This window comes from Ochotona princeps, chromosome 3 (assembly GCF_030435755.1).
Source record: "Ochotona princeps isolate mOchPri1 chromosome 3, mOchPri1.hap1, whole genome shotgun sequence".
NCBI lineage: Eukaryota > Metazoa > Chordata > Mammalia > Lagomorpha > Ochotonidae > Ochotona > Ochotona princeps.
In genome coordinates this window covers 86,535,388-86,555,031 of record NC_080834.1, presented here as the reverse complement: position 1 = coordinate 86,555,031, position 19,644 = coordinate 86,535,388, and the positions used below count along the sequence as shown (strand labels likewise).

Below are 19,644 nucleotides of genomic sequence, written 5' to 3'. Positions count from 1 at the left end.
CACATTTGAATAATTATTCTGTCTAAATTTTAGTGGAAACACATGGTTTGTCAGGAATATTTTCTGAAAGAATAGCATTTATAGGGCACAAAAAAGGTCTTACTGAATCTTGGGGCTTAGTGGAAAAAGCAGGAGAAAATAACAATCTGGCAAGGAAAGAAAACATAAGAATTCATGTTTATAAATGAAGCTGTAAAGAAAGGGCATTAAAAATAAACTTTATAGTGGACATACCAATTATGAGCTTGCATTTAATTATTGTGTATTTGTATTTTTTTAAAAAAATTGTGTTAGTGGACAGACATTTTTCAAAAGATCAGATTCAAATGGCTAATAGACATATGAAAAAATGCTCAGACTCCCAAGCTATCAGGAAAATACAAATGAAAACCACACTGAGGTTCCACCTAACTCCAGTGAGATTGGTTTACATTCAGAACTCTAGTAACAACACCTGCTGGCGTGGATGTGAAGAGAAAATTACCCTTTTTCACTTCTGGTGGGAGTGTAGGCTGCTACAACCCCTATATAAAGTCGGAATGGAGAGTGCTAAGAGAACTAAAAATTGATCTGTCAGGTGACCCCGCTATCCCCCTTCTGGGAATATTTCCAAAGGAAATGAAATCTGCATATGTCAAAAGGATCTATAATCCTATATTTACAGCAGTATAATCTACAATAGAAAAACGTGAAACAACCCAAATGCCTGTCAAAAGAGGATTGGATAAATAAACTGTTATACATCTATATTCCTTTAAAAAGAATGAATTTCTACCATTTGCAATCAAATTTTGGTCCCAACTTTAGACCATTATGCTCAGTGAAATAAGCCAATCCTAAAAAGACAAATATGTTTTCTCCGATATAAGGCAGCCTTCTTGCGAAACACAGGATCAGTAGCTCTTTCAATACTGTTTTTGCTACATCTCATGGATTTTGATATTTTTGTTTTTATTTTCATTTATTCAAAAAAGATTTTTTTCTCTTATTAATTTCTTTACTGAATCGTACATAGGTCATACAGTAGCATTGTTGTCAAGAAGGTTTTTGATTTTTATTTCTGCAGTGACACATTAGTCAATAATATGTTATTCAACTTCAAGTTGTAAATTTTGTTTATCTTCCTGTTGGTTTTGTTTTATGGCTTTTCATTTAATGGGAGGTGTAGTAACTGTGTAATAGAGACTATCGTACACAGATGTGAAGATACAATGAAGTATGCATTTCTACTTCCAAATCAAAGATGGACTCCCAATGAGACTATCAAATAGGTCTTAACAATATGATGCTGCTGATGGGCATTTTGGTTGTTTCCATGTTTTTGCAATTACTGATTGTGCTGCTATGAACATAGGGGTGCATGTTGGTTTCTCATGAAACAGGTGTTGGATATATTCCCAGGAGTGCTATTGCTGGATCATACGGTATGTTGATTTTGAGTTGTTTGAATGTTCTCCATACTGATTTCCATAGAGGCTGTACCAACCTGCAGCCCCACCAGCAGTGGAGTAGGGATCCCTTTTCCCCGCAACCTCACCAACAAGTGTTGGTGCTTTTTTTCATGTGGACCAGTCTTACTGGCGTCAGGTGGTACCTCATTGATGTTTTAATTTGGATTTCCTTTATTGCCAGGGAACTTGAGCATTTTTTCATATGTTTATTTGCCATTTGGGTTTGTTCCTTTGTGAAATGTCTGCTCATTTCCCGTGCCCATTTTTTTGAGTGACTTGTTTGTTTTGGCATTTTGGTTGTTTTGTAGCTCTTTGTATATTCTGGAGATTAGCCCTCTATCACCTATGTAGTGATTGGATAAGAAAGCTCTGGTTTATCTACTCCATGGAATACTACTCAGCTATTAAAAAAAACAAAATGCAGTTCTTTGTGGCCAAATGGGCCCAACTGGAAACCATAATGCTAAGGGAAATGAGCCAATCCCAAAAGGTTAGATACCACATGTTTGCCTTAACTTAAGACGATATGATGTTATGTATAACATGTTATGTATGTTATATGTTGTGTATAAACTAAAATTGTAATGTCAATGAGGTGGTCACAGGATGTGGTTAAGAACTCACATTTTTTTTTAATTAATATTTAGCATTATGTGACAGTTTCATAAGCTTTGGGAATCCCCCTCCCCCTCCCCTCCCCCCTGGTGGATTCCTCCACCTTGATGCAGCATTACAGTTCAAATTCAATCAAGATTCTTTCCTTGCAAACATATATTAAGCATGGAGTCCAGCTACTTGTTGTCCAGATGGGTTGAACAGTTTCTTGGGGAGACCATTTCTGGTCCGAAGTCAGAGCTGGTATAATATCATCACAGTCAATTAAGAGTCCCAATATAACATCAACAGCAATTTGCAATATTATGGAATTGACATAGTTTTGAGTAACCAGTATGTTAAAGAAAAAAAAAAAACAAAAAACAAAGAACAAAATAACAAAAACACAAGTCCTAACCACAACCTATGATTAGCTCATTGACATCTCAATTTTAGTTTATATACAGGACCGGACCGGCTGCTATATACCCCGAAAAGGCCACTGGGTACCATTCAGCTGTCTCATGTCTATTTCATTTTAGTATTTAGCCATTTGTTGTGTTGAAGTATAATTTTGTTGATCTTGGCAGATTTTGGGATAATCCAGACTGGCTTTTAACTCTAACAAGATATTTGTCGACATTTAAGGTGCAGAACATTTTTTTTTTTTTGGGGGGGGGTGTGCAGGGAAATCCTCAACACCATGGTGAGGAGTGACCAATCTTTGTGTCCCACCCAGCAAGGCATGAGCCAATCCATGCCAGCTCTTTCCTGTCAGATTTCAAGCTCTACTTTCTGTTGTTTGTCTATTTATTTTAGGGTTGTTTTTTTTTTTTTTTTTTTTTTAGTTTGTATGATTGTTTGTTTGCTGTGAGGGGTTTTCGAAGCGATCCCGATGGTCACTGCGAGGGAGGGCGGGGGTCCAGAGGTGGAGCCAGGCTCGGACCAGAGAAAGCTCTCCTCCCTGGTCCTGAAGGACATTAATTGTTCTTCTGTGTCTGCTGACCGCTCAGGGCTTCTGGCTGTCTTTCCGATGACGTTGGTTTCTACACGGTAGTGTTTGGACTTCTTCCATCCCCTGCGGAAGCTCCGGTTGTGGGTGGGTGACCTCAGAGTACTCAGCCTCCGAGGGCATCCAATTCCCTGTGGCCTCCTTGGCAGTTGGGGTATAGTCCTTGTTGCTCGTATTAGTAGTTTGTGTTGAAGATCTGGGAGTCTTCATGGTTGGGATCCAAGCTTCCTCCTTACCACCTGCTCCACTCTGGAGTGCCCCCCTGCTCCACACACATGACCTCCTGTTAAGAGGTTGTCAGGATCGCACCCGATTCCCCCCTCATGCATTGGTATAGTAGTTTTATTGTTGTTTAGTGCCGCATTGAGTCTGCTGTCTATGAAAAACCAGATTTGACCTTGACAAGCTATATTGTACTTTTTTTTTTCTCTCACTCTTTTTATGGTCTTGAAAGATTTCCCTGCACTCCCTCCCCATTACCGGTTAACATAGCGTATTGAGGGTATAGTAGGTTTTACACTTTTTTGATGTAGATCTTAAGTATTCTGACATTAATTGTTGTTTTATAGATTATATCGCATTATCTTATTGCATTGGATACAGGTTGTTAGAGATTGCACTAATATTACAATATACAGGTACTATCTTTCAAGTTGTCATCTTTTCATCTCAGATTAAGGCGAACATGTGGTATTTAACCTTTTGGGATTGGTTCATTTCTCTTAGCATGATGGATTCCAGTCGGGCCCATTTGTCCACAAAGAACTGCATTTCGTTTTTTTTAATAGCTGAGTAGTATTCCATAGAGTAGATGAACCATAGCTTTCTTATCCAGTCTTCTATTGATGGGCATTTTGGCTGCTTCCAGGTTTTTGCGATTGTAGATAGTGCTGCTATGAACATAGGCGTGCATGTTGGTTTCTTGTGTAGGAGATCTTTTGGATATATTCCTAGGAGTGCTATTGCTGGATCATATGGTATGCTGATTTTCAGTTGTTTGAGTATTCGCCAAACTGATTCCCATAGAGGCTGTACAAGTCTGCAGTCCCACCAGCAGTGGAGAAGGGTTCCCTTTTCCCCACAGCCTCGCCAGCAAGTGTTGGTGGTATTATGTATGTGTGCCATCCTTACTGGAGTTAGGTGGTACCTCATTGTTGTCTTCATTTGGATTTCCCTTATTGCCAAGGAATTTGAGCATTTTTTCATATGCTTGTTTGCCATTTGGGTTTGTTCTTTTGTGAAATGTCTGCCCATTTCCCGTGCCCATTTCTTGAGCAGTTTGTTTGTTCTGTTGTTTTGGTTTCTCTGTAGCTCTTTGTATATTCTGGAGATCAGCCCTCTATCTCCTATGTAGTGTGCAAAGATCTTCTCCCATTCTGTAGGTTGCCTTTTTACTTTGTTGATTGTTTCTCCAGCTGTACAGAAGCTTCTTAGTTTGATGAGGTCCCAATTGTTTATTTTGGTCTCGATTTCTACTGCATTTGGAGTCTTTTTTAGGAAGTGAGGGCCTACCCCTAAGTGTTGCAGTGTGTTTCCAACATTTTCTTCCAAACGTTTGAAGGTTTCTGGATGTAGGTTTAGGTCTTTTATCCATTTAGATTCGATCTTGGTGTATGGTGAGAGATGTGGGTCTATCTTTTTGTTTCTGCAGGCTATCAACCAGTTGTCCCAACAGCATTTATTGAACAGACCTTTCCATTTGCTTGGGTTGTTGTCTGTCTTTTTGTCGAAGATTAATTGACTGTATCTTTGTGGGTTTCCATCTGTTGTTTTTATTCTGCTCCACTGATCTTCCTCTCTATCTTTGTGCCAGTACCAGGCTGTTTTGATGACCACTGCCCTATAGTATGTCCATAGATCCGGTACTGTGATTCCCCCTGTTAAGTGTCTGTTCTTCAGGGTGGTTCTGGCTATTCGTGGTTTTTTGTGTTTCCAGATGAATCTGTGTATCATTTTTTCCAGTTCGATGAAGAATGCTGTGGGTAATTTGATTGGGATTGCATTGAATGTATATGTTGCTTTTGGTAGTATAGACATTTTGATGATATTAATTTTGCCTATCCAGGAGCATGGGATGTTGTTCCATCTTTCGAGGTCTTGTTCTATTTGTTTTTTGAGTGTTTTGTAATTTTCTTCATAAAGGTCATCTACGCTTTTGGTTAAATTTATTCCCAGATATTTCATGCTTTTCTCTGTTATTTTGAATGGTAGCTTGTTGGTTAGATCTTCTTCCATCTTGCGGCCATTTGCATACACCATGGCTATTGATTTTTGTTCATTAATTTTGTATCCTGCCACTCCGCCAAATTCTCGTATGAGTTCTAGGAGTCTTTGTATTGAGTTTTTTGGTTCTTCTATGTAGAGAATCATGTCGTCTGCGAATAGTGAAAGCTTGACTCTTCATTTCCAATTTGGATTCCTTTGATTTCTTTGTCTTGTCTTATGGCTTCTGCAAGTACCTCTAGGACTATATTGAATAGCAGTGGTGATAGTGGGCAGCCTTGTCTTGTTCCAGATCTCAGTGGGAAGGGATCCAGTTTTTCTCCATTTAGTATAATGCTGGCATTGGGTTTTTCATATATTGCTTTGATTATGTTGTGGATTGTTCCTTCTATCCCCACCCTGGTTAGGGTTTTTAACATGAAGTGGTGTTGGATTTTGTCGAAGGCTTTTTCTGCATCTATTGATGCTATTATATGGTTTTTGTTTTTCAGTTTTTGGATGTGATGTATCACATTTATGGATTTTCTTATGTTGAACCATCCCTGCATTCCCTGGATGAAACCTACTTGGTCTGGATGGATGATCTGTCTGATGTTTTTTTGTATTCTATTGGCTAGGATTTTGTTGAGAATCTTAGCGTCAACGTTCATCAGGGAGATCGGTCTGTAGTTTTCCTTCTCTGTTAATTCTCTGTTCGGTTTGGGGATTAAGGTGACATTGGCTTCATAGAATGAGTTTGGAAGAACTGCTTCCTTTTCTATTGTTTTGAAGAGCTTGTAAAGGATTGGGGTTAGCTCTGGTTGGAATGTTTTGTAGAATTCTGTGGTAAAACCATCTGGGCCTGGGCTTTTCTTTGTTGGGAGCTCTTTAATCACTGATTCTATTTCTGATTCGGTAATGGGTTTATTCAGGTCTTCTGTTGCTTCTGGGGTGAGTTTTGGTAAGTGGTGGGATTCTAAGAATCTTTCCATTTCCAAGTGGTTATCGGATTTGTTGGTGTATAGTTCTTTGTAATAATTTCTAATTATTTCCTTAATGGTAGTAGTGTCTGTTGTTATGTTGCCTTTTTCATCTTTGATGCTGCTAATTCTTGCTTTGTCTTGTTTTTTCTTTGTCAGTCGGGCCAGTGGGGTATCTATTTTGTTTATCCTCTCAAAGAACCAGCTTTTTGATTCATTTATTTTCTGAATGGTTTTTTTAATTTCTTTCTGATTTAGTTCTTGTCTTGTTTTGATAATTTCTTGTTTCCTCTTGTTTGTGGGGTCCTTCTGCTATTGCTTTTCCAGTTCCTGGAGGTGTGTGCTTAATTCCTGCATTTGTTGCCTTTCTTGAGCTTTGACGTGCGCGCTAATTGCAATAAACTTACCACGTAACACTGCTTTGGCGGTGTCCCATAAGTTTTGGACATTTGTATCTGGGTTTTCGTTGGTTTCCATAAATTTTTTGATCTCATCTTTAATTTCTTCTCTAACCCATTGTTCGTTTAGTAGCATATTGTTCAGCCTCCAGGAGTTTACATGTTTCCTGGGACATTTTGAGTTGTTGATTTCCAGTTTCACTCCGTGATGGTCTGAGAAGGTACATGGTATGATTCTGATATTTTTGTAGTTAGTTAAACTTGCTTTGTGTCCTATTATGTGGTCTATCCTGGAGAAGGTACCATGCACTGCTGAGAAGAAGGTGTAGTCTGTGGCCTTAGGATGAAATATTCTATAGATGTCTACTAGGTCCAGTTGTTCTATTGTTTGTGTGAGTTCTGTGGCTTCTCTGTTGAGCTTTTGCTGCGTTGATCTATCTATTGGTGTTAGTGGGGTGTTCAGATCTCCCAGAATTATCGTATGTTTATCTATGTCTCCCTTTAAGTCCAAAAGTAGTTGTTTCACATAGCTGGGTGCATCCGGGCTAGGAGCATATATGTTAAGAATTGCGATTGGTTCTTGTTGGATCCTCCCTTTCAAGAGGATGTAGCGCCCTTCCCTGTCCTTTTTGACGTTTGTTACTTTGAAGTCCGTATCATCTGAGAATAGGACTGCCACGCCAGCCTTTTTTTCTCGTCCATTGGCATGGAATATTTGTTTCCATCCTTTCACTTTGAGTTTCCTGAAGTTTCTTCTGGTTAGATGCGTTTCTTGCAAGCAGCATATAGTTGGGTCCTGATTTTTAACCCAGTCTGCTAATCGGTGCCTTTTGAGTGATGAATTTAAGCCATTTGTGTTGAGGGTTAATATTGAGAAATTATAATAATGCCGTGACATATGCCTGTGTTTTTGAGGTTGTTGGTAATTGATTGTCGTTTCCGTGGATGGACTTTATTGAGATCTCCCTGATTGCCATCCTTGCTTATGGCTTGCTTCCTTTTTCTCTGGGAGTAGCGCATTTCTAAGGAGATTTTGTAGAGTTGGTTTTGTGTTGGCATATTCTTCTAATTTCTCTTTGCTGTGGAAGTATCTAGTTTCGTTCTCGTATACAAATGAAATCTTTGCTGGGTAGAGTATTCTTGGTTGACAGTTGTTCTCTTTCAGTACTTGAAAGATTTTGTTCCACTCCCTTCTTGCCTGGAGTGTCTGTTCTGAGAAGTCAGCAGTGATTCTGATGGTCCTACCCCTAAATGTAAGCTTCTCTTTGGATCGTGCTAACCTTAGGATTCTTTCTTTGTATTCATTGGAGGGTAGCTTGATTACCACGTGTCTTGGGGAGGATCGTTTTGGGTCCACCCTGTGGGGAGTCCTCTGGCCTTCCTGAATTTGGATTGGACTCATGTTCCAGGTATTTTGGAAGTTCTCCTGCATAATTTCCTCAAGTACTGGTTGTATGCCTGTTTCTCTTTCCACTCCTTCTGGGAGCCCCATGATTCTGATATTTGACTTCTTGATGTTGTCATTCATCTCCTGGATCGTCTTGGTCGCCTTGTGTAGTTGTGACTCTAGTTGGTTAATAATCTGCCTGCTTTCATTCTGGGAATCTTCTAAGTCGGATATCCTGTCTTCTGCTGCTGTAATTCTGTTGGCTAAGCTCTCAACTTTATTCTTCAAGTCCAGGATCTCGTTTTTGAGTGATTTTGTTTCTGTGATTATGTGGTTTTTAAAATCTTTGAGCTCGTCCCATCGTTTTTCATTGTCTCTGAAGAGTTTTATAATTATTTTCCTGAACTCCTTATCAGAGACGTCTTCAATTTCTTCATCTGTAATCTCTGCGATCGACCAGGCTTTATGGTGGCTTTTTGGGATGGCATTAGCTGCATCTACCTCACTGGCTCTCCTATTGCGCCTCATGCCTGTGGCCCCAGGGGTTGCTGGATTCTCACCCTTGACCTCTGTTGCCACCTAGTGGGTGGCCTGAGGTCTTGCTAGCCTAGGTTTTTGTTTTCCTTAGGCCCAGGGAGTTGTTTTTGTTTCCCTTCTGGGTTTCAGGTTTCAGTGCCTTAGGTTTCAGCCTTAGGTTTCAGCGCCTAGGATTTTTTTTGTTGTTGTTGTTTTACTTTGGTTTTTTGTCTGAGGCACGGCCACTTTCCTTTGGCCTGGGTTGGCCCAGAATTTAGTTTAGCTGTGGTCCCGGGGTAGCTGCCGGCTACCGCACTTCAGGATCCTAGCGCCCTTCCGGTACCGTAGCGTTCGTTATGTGGGAATATGTGTTACTTAGCCGTCCCTGTCTTTGCCTGGGTCCCACCAAGGTCACTAATATCGCCACCAGTGCTAGAGGTTTCAGCACTCGTGCAGTTTCCAGCCGCCACTGGCGGGGCCTTGTGCAACGATCTCCCAAAGTTGGCTGTTCAAAACTCCCGCCGGCCTTCCCCCCCCCCCCCCCGCTGGGTTCCCAACTCACCCGTTTTCGAGCTGCGGTGAGACTGAGCCGGCCGCTGAGCACTTCCTTGGTTTATTTGTTGTTATTTTTGGTTGATTCTCCAAATTGCGTGGATCTTGTTGATTCCGCAGTGTCCTGTGGGATTCGCACACCTGTGTATACTATTTTTAACTAGACTTGCTCCTTCTTCTGGCACTTTTTGGCCCTCTCTCTCTGCCTTCCCCTTTACATCAACCCTCCGTGGTCGGCCATTTTCTCCGATCTCCTCACATTTATTTTTAACATATTGGTTACTCAATACTATGTCAATTAATTCCATAACGATGTAAATTGTTGCTGAGGATATGTTGGAACTTTTAATTGATCGGGATGATACTCTGCTGGCTCTGCCTTCAGACCAGAGAGGGTCTCCCTAAGAAGCCATTGAACTTGACTGGACAATAAGATGCTGGACTCTATGTCTGGTAGATGCTTGCAATGAAAGAATCTCAACTGAACTTGAACTGTGGTTATGCAACAAGGTGGAGGAATCCACCATGGGGGGGGTTTGGGGAGGGGTGGGGAGAATCCCAGTACCTATGAAACTGTGTCACATAATACAATGTAACTAATGAATAAATTTTAAAAAATGAAAAAGAATAAAGAAAAAGGAAATTTAAAAAATTAAAAAACAAACAAAAAAACCCAATATGATGCTGCACTCTGCCACTGTCCATACCTACAATGTCAGAATATACTTAAATAGCAGAATGATGGATTTATGACTGATTATGAAGGACTATACTATTGTAATAATATAAAGGAAATCAGTGGGGAGATGGATGGGACTTGGGGGGAAGTAAGGAATCCCAGAGCCTATGGAACTGTATCATAAAATAAATAAATCAAAAAAAACTGGTGTTAATGGTGGTGATTATATTCTCTGTGCTGTTCCCACTGAAAATAGCAGCGCATGACTATACCATACACACTCAAATGACATCATCATGTTGTAGGATCTATTCAGTTTATATCACATGCACCATTTTGATTGTTATGTTTTTATTTCCATGTTTTCCTGCAGAAATGTTGAGCCGATTATCAGGACTAGCAAATGTGGTTTTGCATGAATTATCAGGAGATGACACTGATCAGAATATGACAGCTCCTTTAGACACTGTGAGTAGAGCTCTGTTGGATGTAAACTGATGAGACACTGTTCTGTGTGCTTCTAAGGAAACCAATTTAAGATAGAAGAGTGTAACGTGAGGATGAAAGTACTGAGACTTTATCAATGTCTTCTCCTGTAAATTTGTAGCCTAAGAGCTACAGTGATTGGGACCAATTCATGGGTGTGATTTGAAAGATCTTTTCTAGTTTTTCTGTTTTGGCCTAATGCCAGAGCGCTTGAAGTCCTCTTCCTCTGGTATATGAGCATATTCCTGTTGCATAGATCAGATTTAAATGACAAGTGGAGAGGGACTGGAGCACGTTCATATTACATTAAATATGCATTAATATTTATATCATATTTAATATAAATATAAATATTTACTTGCTGCTATAAATTCACCTCTCTTATAATTTGGATTGTATTTTCTGGGGACCACAGGAAAAGTCAAAAGAAGTCCTTTAGTTTTGTGAAACAGCAAGTGGTATTGCCTTGTGGTTAAGAGAATTTTATTCAACTACTCCCTTATACATTGTACTCTTTCACTTACTATTTTGTGATCTGTTGTCCACTTTGATTCTGGTAAAATTAGGATATTAAGACTTTAAATGTGTCTATAAAATGTTCAACAGTTATTAAATACATTGTAATGGCTAACAATATTGGTTACTATTGAATTAGAGTTGAAAGATTAAGTTAAAAGGATATAAGTTAGCCAGTAGTTAAGATTTAATGTTTGTTAAATGGTTAGCATTTATAGAAATACATTGTAATGATTATATTAGTGATTATTATTGAATCTCAGTTGGAAAGATTCTTAAGTGAAAACTGTGAGTTAAGCAAAAAGTAAGACAAAATTGGAATGCAGGATCTCCAATTTGCAGTTTCTCTGGTGCATTGGCAATCTTTCTTCTGACAGGAATTACCCCAGGAATCTGACATGGAACTTAACAGTCAAACGCAAGAGGATGTTGTGGAGCGCCTGGCTTATGCAGAGCAGTTGGTGGTGGAGCTCAAAGAGATCATTAGGCAGAAGGACGCGCAGCTGCAGCAGAAAGAGGACGCTCTGCAGGTACCACTGCCTTTCTGCTTTCTTCCGGAGCATTGGATAAAGGATAGACAGCTAACCCCTTCTCTCAGGTTTTCCCTTCACTTACATTATCAGGTGATCTGATTGCTTCTCTGTGATTTGTACCGTGAAATAATGCCTACTGAAAATAACTTACGTCATTTGCTAGGTAGATTGTGACTATCTATTTACGTATTCACCACCATTATTCTGTGGCAGGAAGAAAGAAAAGCCGCTGATAACAAGATAAAGAAACTAAAACTTCATGCTAAGGCCAAATTAACATACCTGAATAAACACATAGAAGAAATGAAGGCTCAAGGAGGGACGGGTCTGCCTGCAGAGCCTCAGTCAGAGGACCAGCTCTCCAAGGTGCGGTGGCTGAGTACACCATGTTTCCCAAGCTGAAAAGCTTGCCCAAGTTACCACTGAAGTAGGGGCTTTTTTACCTGTTGATTTCTTTATTTAGTAGAGTCTCATACCCTTGTCCTATAATGTTGAGTAAAAATGCTGTATGAAAAACTGAAAATGAATGAATGAATGACAGAAACAAGAGGAGGGAAACAGAAAGGAAGGAGGAGGGGAGAGGAATAAAGAAAGGGGGAGGAAGGAGGGAGGGAAAAGATGGCAGTTGTATCCATAGACTACACTGAACCTGTTCTCTTTGTATTATTATATTGACATAAAAAGCAAAGTATCTGAAAAATTTAAAAAGTGAAACAAAGAAAGGAAGGGGAAGAGAAGTATCATTTTATTTCTAGAAATGTATCTGTAAACTACTGGAAATTTGTTCTCTTTTTATAAATAAAATAAGTAAAAAGGATAAGCCTTCTTAATATTAGCAGATCTTCACTCAAAACAATTATTTTGATGCTAAAGTAATACAATACTAAACACTATTTTTTTTATTGAGCTTATATTCTAGCTAGTATGTAGACCACACAGGGAGAATCAATGACTGATGGAAAACATGAACATAAAATGTCATTTACAAGTCAGACTATCCAGGAAATTTAAAAAGGAGAGCATGGGGAGGCATCTGGCTTAACAGTTAAGATACCTGTGTCCCCCATCGAAGTGCCTGAGTTCAGTTCCTGGCTCTCGCTCCTGATCCAGCTTCCCGCTAATGCAGACGCTGGGAGACAGCAGTGGTCGCTTTATCAACTGAATCTCTGCTGGGGCAGACCTGGGTTTAGTTCCTGGCTCCTGGCTTCTGCAGGTATTTGGGGAGTGAATCAGTGGATGGGAAATCTCACTGTTTCCTTTTCTTTCTTCCTCTTTTCCGTTCTTCCCTCCCTCCCTTCCTTCATTCCTTCCTTCCTTTCTCTCTCCCTCTCTCTGTCTCTTTCTTTCTTCTGAAGTAATTAAATTTGAAGAAAACCTTTCTACACCTCTGAGTGGCTGAGCAGTTAAGCTCCTCATTAGGCAGCCTACTTTGTCAGAAGCCTGGCTTTGCTGTGCACATCTGTTTCGGGACTGCAGCTACAGACCCTGGGAGGCATCAGGTTGTGGATGAAGTAACTGGGTTCAGATGTGAATTAAATTGTTGACTCAAGACCTCAGCCCTAGTCCTTCCTTCAGACTAAACGCTGTCAGAATGGCAAACTGAGGGTCATTTGGTCACAGTGTCATCATTGCTGCTTGAGATCTGTTTTTGTGTAGCTGGTTTTTTTTTTTTTTCTTGTCCGGTTTATTGCTGTTTCCTGAATCAAGGTAGGTAAGATGAGGTACTTAAGCCAGAAAACTGAGTCCTTACTTGTCTGGTCAGCTGCCTTTTCTTATTCCTATAATTCTGATAAGACTGTAATCAAATGATTGTAATCAAATGATGGCATTTTCAGCATGATAAGAGTTCCACTGAGGAAGAGATGGAAATAGAGAAGATAAAACAAAAACTCCAGGAGAAAGAGGAAATCATTAGCAGTTTGCAAGCCCAACTTACCCAGGCTAAAGAAGAGCAAGCTGCACAGGTAGGTGTGTGAATCGCCTCCACATTATTACATTAACAGATCACAAAAACCCAATGGATGATTATATTACATTTTTCTGGACTCCTACTGGATATTTTTCTGTTTATATTATCATATTCCTTCACTCCTACCCTCTTCCCTTCCTTCTCAAGTGTAGTAATTCTATTGGAGTTTACGTTAGTGTTTGGTATTCTTGGTTGGCATTTATAGAGACTCACTAGCTTACATGGTTCACATCTATATTTCAGAATAATTTTCTTGAATTGTGTAATATGTACTGTGTGATTTGTCCCTTCGCTTTGATTCTCTTTGGAGACTTAGGTTACCACTAGATTTGATATTAGCTGTTATTCATGTAGTTTGCACTAAGTATCCCTGTTGCACAAGCATATTAAAAATTTCTTTCAAACTGAATCAGTCCATTGACAAACAGCGTCCTAAAAACTTATTACTTGTGCAATGCCTAAATTATACTTTATATGGTGCTGTAACTAAAATGAGATATACTGGTACCAACACAATACCTCAACCAGCTAATGCTCTGCCAGCATCCCATATGGGTGCTACTGGCTGCTTAACTTCCCATAAAGCTCCCTGCTTGTGGGCTGGGAAAACAGTGGAGGATGTCCCAAAGCCTTGGGCCATCGCACTCACATGGGAGACCCAGAAGACGCCCCTGGCTCCTGGCTTCAAATCAGCTCAGCTCCAACCATTGTGGCCGTTTGAGGAGTAAAACTAGTGGATGGGAGATCCTTCTTTCTGTCTTTCCTTCTCTCTATAAATCTGCCTTTCCAATAAAAATAAATATAAAAATATATAATCATATCAAAAAATTTACTTGATGGAAAATAATTAATATTTCAGGTTTTACATTTAAGTAAAATTGAATAGCATTAAAATAGTTATTTACTTTTGTATTATATGTATCACATGCTCTCTAGTCACATACAGCTAGTTAATACTGAATTATTTAGTGTATTTGTAGAACTTTCCTTCTTCTGTGTCTGTTATCCTCATTCTGCTGAATTGTGACTTTGGTTTCCTAGTGTGAGGCTGTCTTTGAAGGGAGTTTCGAGATGTCAAAAGCGCTATGTTGCTCTATCCCTTTTAATACTCTCTACTGTGAACCCCCTGTGTTAACCCAGTCATGGAGAGTTGGGGAACTCTGCTGCTCTTCTTATTTTGGCCAAATGGACAGTCCATCGAATACTACTTTGTGGTTTTTCTGTATTTAGGGTTACCAGACATCACTATATGATGCGTTCCTTTTACTTATTTATTTTTTGTTACACAAAATCTTTTGATGTTAACACAAAAAACTTTTGGTGTTCTGTCCCTACTGCTTTTTATTTTAGGGTTTGTAGGACTATCTTTCTATTGTAAATGCTGATCATGGATTTTTTGTTTTTATCTAGTTGTACTTTCTCTATGTGAAGATTCAGAAAAATTGATAACTGCTGCTACTGCTTTTGTCTGATGACAAATTTTGATACGTTTTAGAAACTGTAGTCTGTGTATTTCTCATTGTGTTAACTGTAAAAGAATATAATAGGTATTTATTAAAAAGGAGAGAGGCAGGCAGAATAATTAGACTACTGATCCTTTTACTTAGATAAATATGTAACTTCTTCCTTGCTGTGTTCTCAGTTTGATAAGAATTCTACAGAGATGGAAGAATATGTAATGATGAGACAGCAGCTCCAGGAGAAGGAGGAAGTCATCAACACATTGCAGACCCAACTCAGCCAGACACAGGCCGAGCAAGCTGCACAGGTAGGGCCGAAAGGCTCCTCATAAACAGGAGGATCAGAAATGAAGTACAGTGTTATGTGGCAAGTCAAATCAGACAAATACTGTTTAAAACCTTCATGGATAAAAGTAGCTGGAGTGTTAGATCGTTTAATGTTATGGTAGTAAGAACTTTAGAAATGTGGCACATCAATATGTCATTACGAAATACCAGCAAAACTTTGAAAAGTGTTATTTGCCTTGATAAATTTTTCATAGCCCAGTCTATGTCTGTTTCTTACTTCTTCAGGCCTTGATTTCAATAATAACTGGATATTAACACTCTTAGGAAAGGCTTTAGGCTGAATTCAAAAGGAATTGAAACATAACCCAAAAGAAATACAAATAATCTGGTCCATTCTTTCGGTAAAATAAAATCCTAATAGAAAGATAAATTATAAACAGAATATTATTTACTGAGCATGTTATGAGAAAGTGATGTAAGTCATGCAGTTGGATGATAAATGATCCCAGTGTGTAACACTCCTTTCATATTTCTTTCTGCTGGGACTGGCATTCTCAACTCTTCCTGTTTTTCTTGATTGCCATGTTTCCCATGATTTTCCTTCAGGAATGCTTTTGAATCATGAAATATGTATGTATGTTTATTCATTTTTTGATGAAATACCTTTCTCACAACTGATGTTATATATGAGGAGTTACTTTATTAACCTGTGGTTTTAGTGGTGCTGTCTGTACATGGATGGCCTCAGCTGTGTATACAGTTACAGCTTTGTATCCTGAAATGCGTAAGCTTACCTGGTAGCTTTTAGTATGTCCTTTTATATGCAAGTATTGTATATTTTATAGGAGGTAATAAAGTGAGTTTTTTTTTTAAGATTTATTTCTTTTATTGGAAAGGCAGATTTACAGAGAGGAGAGACATAGAAAGAGATCTTCTGTCCACTGGTTCACTTCCCAAATGGGTGCAACAGCCAGACCTGAGCCAATACATAGCCAGGAGCTAGAAATCCCATCTGGGTTTCCCATTTGGATGGAGTCCCAAGGCTTTGGTCCATCCTTCGCTGCTTTCCCAAGCCACAGCAGGGAGCTGGATGGGAAGTGGAGCCGCCGGTGCGTGAATTAGCACCCATATAGGATGCCTGCACTTGCAGATGGAGGATCAGCCAATTGAGCCATCGTATCAGTCCTGAAAAATGTGGCTGTCTTTCACTATGAAATTCTATGATATGTAAATCTCAATGAATCCGTTGCAATATAAAGTATCCCAAATAAGTGCCAATGAAAGCAATAATATTAAAAAGTTTCCCCCCACAAAAAAGATTATTTATTTATTTATTTATTTGAAAAACAGAGTTACAAAGAGAGAAGGAGAAAAAGGAAGGGAGATCTTCCATCCCTTGGTTCACTCTGAAAAATGGCCTCTGTGGCCAGAGGTGAGCCAGTCCAAAACCAGAAGCCAGGAGCTTCTTTGGGTCTTTCATGTGAGTGCAGGGGCTCAAGTACTTGGGCATCCTCCGCTGCTTCTCCAGGTGTATTAGCCGAGAGCTGGATCACAAGTGGGGCAGCCAGGACTTGAACCAGTGCCCATGTGAAATAACAGGTTGCAGCATTACTATCTGTGCCAAGGTGCTGGCTCCAAAGCTTTTTTTTAATCCATTAAAGATTTACTTACATATTTCAAAGACAGAGCTATATACATGCATATATATGTATATATAATCTTCCATCTGCTGATTCACTTCTAAAGGGGCCACAATAGCAATGCTGGACCAGACTGAAGCCAGGAGCCACAGTCATTATTTGGTTTTCCCAAATATCGCAGTAATTGGGCCATCTCTGCTGCTTTCCCAGGTGTATTACCAGGGAGCTGGGTGAGAAGGTGAGGTAGCTAGGACTCAGATTGGTGCCCCTATGGGATGTCAGTGTTGCAAATGGGGGCTTAACCCACTGCCGCACAGCACCTGCTATACAACAAAGCATTTTGAAGTGATAAGAAGTTATTCTGAAAGGGACAGTAAAGAAATGTTAATGGCAAAGTTGAGATTTTGGCAAATTGTGATGAATACCTATTCTGAACACAGTGTGCAAAACCTTCCAGTTGTGAGGAAGGGCATTACAGAAGGTCTCAGAAAAAGAATAAGGTACAGTTATAGAAGAGGACGTTAGATGTGCTTGGGTAATGAAAGGCTTTTGTGCCTATACAATTGAAACACAGGATTCTGAATTTATAATGTCACAAACTGAAAAATCAGCAGTAGTTGGAAGCCCATTGCAAAATGGGCAAATCTGGTCAGCCTGCTTAGCCCTTGTTCTTAAGAAAGTGAATAAGCAGGCAATAATATAATATCAAAACAAGATCACTGGAATTGAACAGCTCCTGGTCAGTCCATTTATTTCCGTTTTTTTTTTTTTTTTTCCTTTTTTGGTTCCATTTAAGATTTGATTACAACGAGCATGATCTAGATACCTACAAATGCTAAAAGCTGAAAATAGCCATTTGTGGAGGTTGATTTGTAAGCTCACCACTTTTTCATAGAAGTCATCTTTTGAAACCAGAACTACATAGATAAATTTGTATTTCCAGTTTATAGAATCTTGAATAAACGATTCATTTGAATTTTCAATTACATGGTGTGAGAATCTCATTAAAAAGATTTTAGCACTGAAAGAAATGTCTAGAGTTTAACAAAGCTCTAACTTGTTAAATATTCTGTTTTTTTTGGACTTTAAAAAATTCATTACTTGTAGATTTGAAGCATTTTTTGTGACCATGGAATACACCTTTTAGTTAAATTTATATTTAGACTGAATTCTAGATTTTCTCATAGGCTTTCTTTCAGATTCGTAAGTTACTGTCAGACTTACCCCATTTCCAACGTTCTCATTCTTGATATTCGAAATTTTGCAGTTTCTCTTTGTCTATTCTCAGTGTCTGTCTTTGTAGCGTAATCTGTGAATTTTGTTTTTGCAATATTCGGGGAGTGTAACTTGCCTAGTTTCTCTGGTATGTGTCTTCAGTTGAGTTCCATGCAGCAGGTGGTCCGAGAGAAAGATGCGCGCTTTGAGACACAAGTTCGTCTTCATGAGGATGAGCTTCTTCAGTTAGTAACCCAGGCAGATGTGGAAACAGAGATGCAACAGGTGTGTTGCTAATGGCAGAATGACTGTACATTTGGGTTACCTTTGGTGAAATCACCACAGCCACCTTGAAGTCACTGCCCGTCCCTGCTGCTCTGCGCTTGGTCTTGGTGTGCTCCTCATTGGCTTTTTTTTTTGGTGGGGGTGCCTTTGTCTTCTGTGGTCTATTAATTCTTTATTTTTCTTATCCTTACCTTGCCTTTCATAACTCTATAATCAAATCATTATTATTCATAAGCTGAGTTTACCTTGCAAATGTAGTCAGAAATTGATTTTTCTTTAGTTTTCTGATTGTAGCAGCTTCACACATTAAAAACTTGACCCAAAACTTCAAATCAATGAAGTCAGTTTTAAGCCTCCCAAACATTAGCATAGAGACATTTTGAAGCCATAAAGACGTATATTAAGTCAGTAATCATTCATCTTAGAAAATCATTGAATGGATTTTAAAAACTGGCTTCATTGTGCTTGATTTCATCATCTACTAACTCACGGTGTTTGTTTTTGTTTAATGTGTAGTGCAGAGCAGTACGTAAAGGCTCTCCAATGGTATTTAATGTTTGATCTGCCTAATTGTTTTGGTGGGAAAACGTCTAAGCAATCCTTCAGAATGCACCACTAAGTTTCAAAGTGTATCACTTTACATAGAATATTAATTGTGTATGTGTCATTGATTCATTTGTCCAGCAAGAGTTTTTCAAGTGCCTGCCCTGTGCATGAAACTACAGTGGAAATGGTTCCTGCCTACAGAGAATGTTCTCTTTGGTAGTTAAGATCTACATGTACCTATGGCGTTTAGGTACAGGACATTAACTGTTAATTCTGAAAGTGACTCTGTATTGTGTTCCTCTGGTTATTAAAAAGGCCCTCTGATTCAGGGGCTGACCTGTATCTGCGTGTGGGTGCTATGGAGAAGACATCTTTGGAGATTCTTTGGTGCTGCTGGATGGGGAGCATGGCATTCTGGTGTCTCATTCTTTAGTCCACCATCTTCCATATCCCAGAATTTAAGTACACAGATTCATGTGGCACTTTGAAACGTAAGTAGAAATAACGTTCAGTTGTTAGCACATTTTGTCCAAAGCATTTCATTTTTTTTCTCAGAAGTTGAAGGTGCTTCAGAGAAAGCTTGAAGAACACGAGGAAGCCCTCTTGGGCCGGGCTCAGGTCGTGGACTTGCTTCAACAGGAGCTGACAGCTGCCGAACAGAAAAACCAGGTACCCTTCCTTGGGAGCATTTGTTTCTGCTTTCATTTTCTGGGCAGCATAATGATAGCTTTTGGAGAATTGATGCCATTTATTCATTCTTCCAGTGAATACCCTGTGCTTCGTGGGTAGTGAGAGCATGATGAGCAAAACAAACATAACTAAAAGGAAAAAAAAAGACAACAACAAAAGCATAACTCTTGTCCTCACAGAACTTATTTGTTATTGTTGCCATTTTCCTTTGTTTTAAATCTAGGATCCTACTTTCTCTAGAATGC

The 19,644-nt window shown here is 39.2% G+C and overlaps 1 protein-coding gene across 5 annotated transcripts in view; it reads left to right on the top strand.

Annotated features, from left to right (window-relative positions):
* GOLGB1 (golgin B1) overlaps window positions 1–19,644 on the top strand; it is a 78,178-nt gene that overhangs the window by 20,506 nt on the left and 38,028 nt on the right. Inside the window, exons 2-8 of one of the 5 annotated variants that reach the window (XM_058661957.1) lie at window positions 10,145–10,239; window positions 11,151–11,303; window positions 11,520–11,672; window positions 13,142–13,270; window positions 14,918–15,043; window positions 18,059–18,163; window positions 19,265–19,378. In XM_058661957.1, coding sequence (XP_058517940.1) covers window positions 10,147–10,239; window positions 11,151–11,303; window positions 11,520–11,672; window positions 13,142–13,270; window positions 14,918–15,043; window positions 18,059–18,163; window positions 19,265–19,378 — 873 coding nt within the window. In that variant the 5' untranslated portion in view covers window positions 10,145–10,146. Of the gene's footprint in view, window positions 1–10,144; window positions 10,326–11,150; window positions 11,304–11,519; window positions 11,673–13,141; window positions 13,271–14,917; window positions 15,044–18,040; window positions 18,164–19,264; window positions 19,379–19,644 lie in introns of those variants that run through there. The other 4 variants (XM_058661956.1, XM_058661955.1, XM_058661958.1 and 1 more) reach the window with 4 other exon arrangements.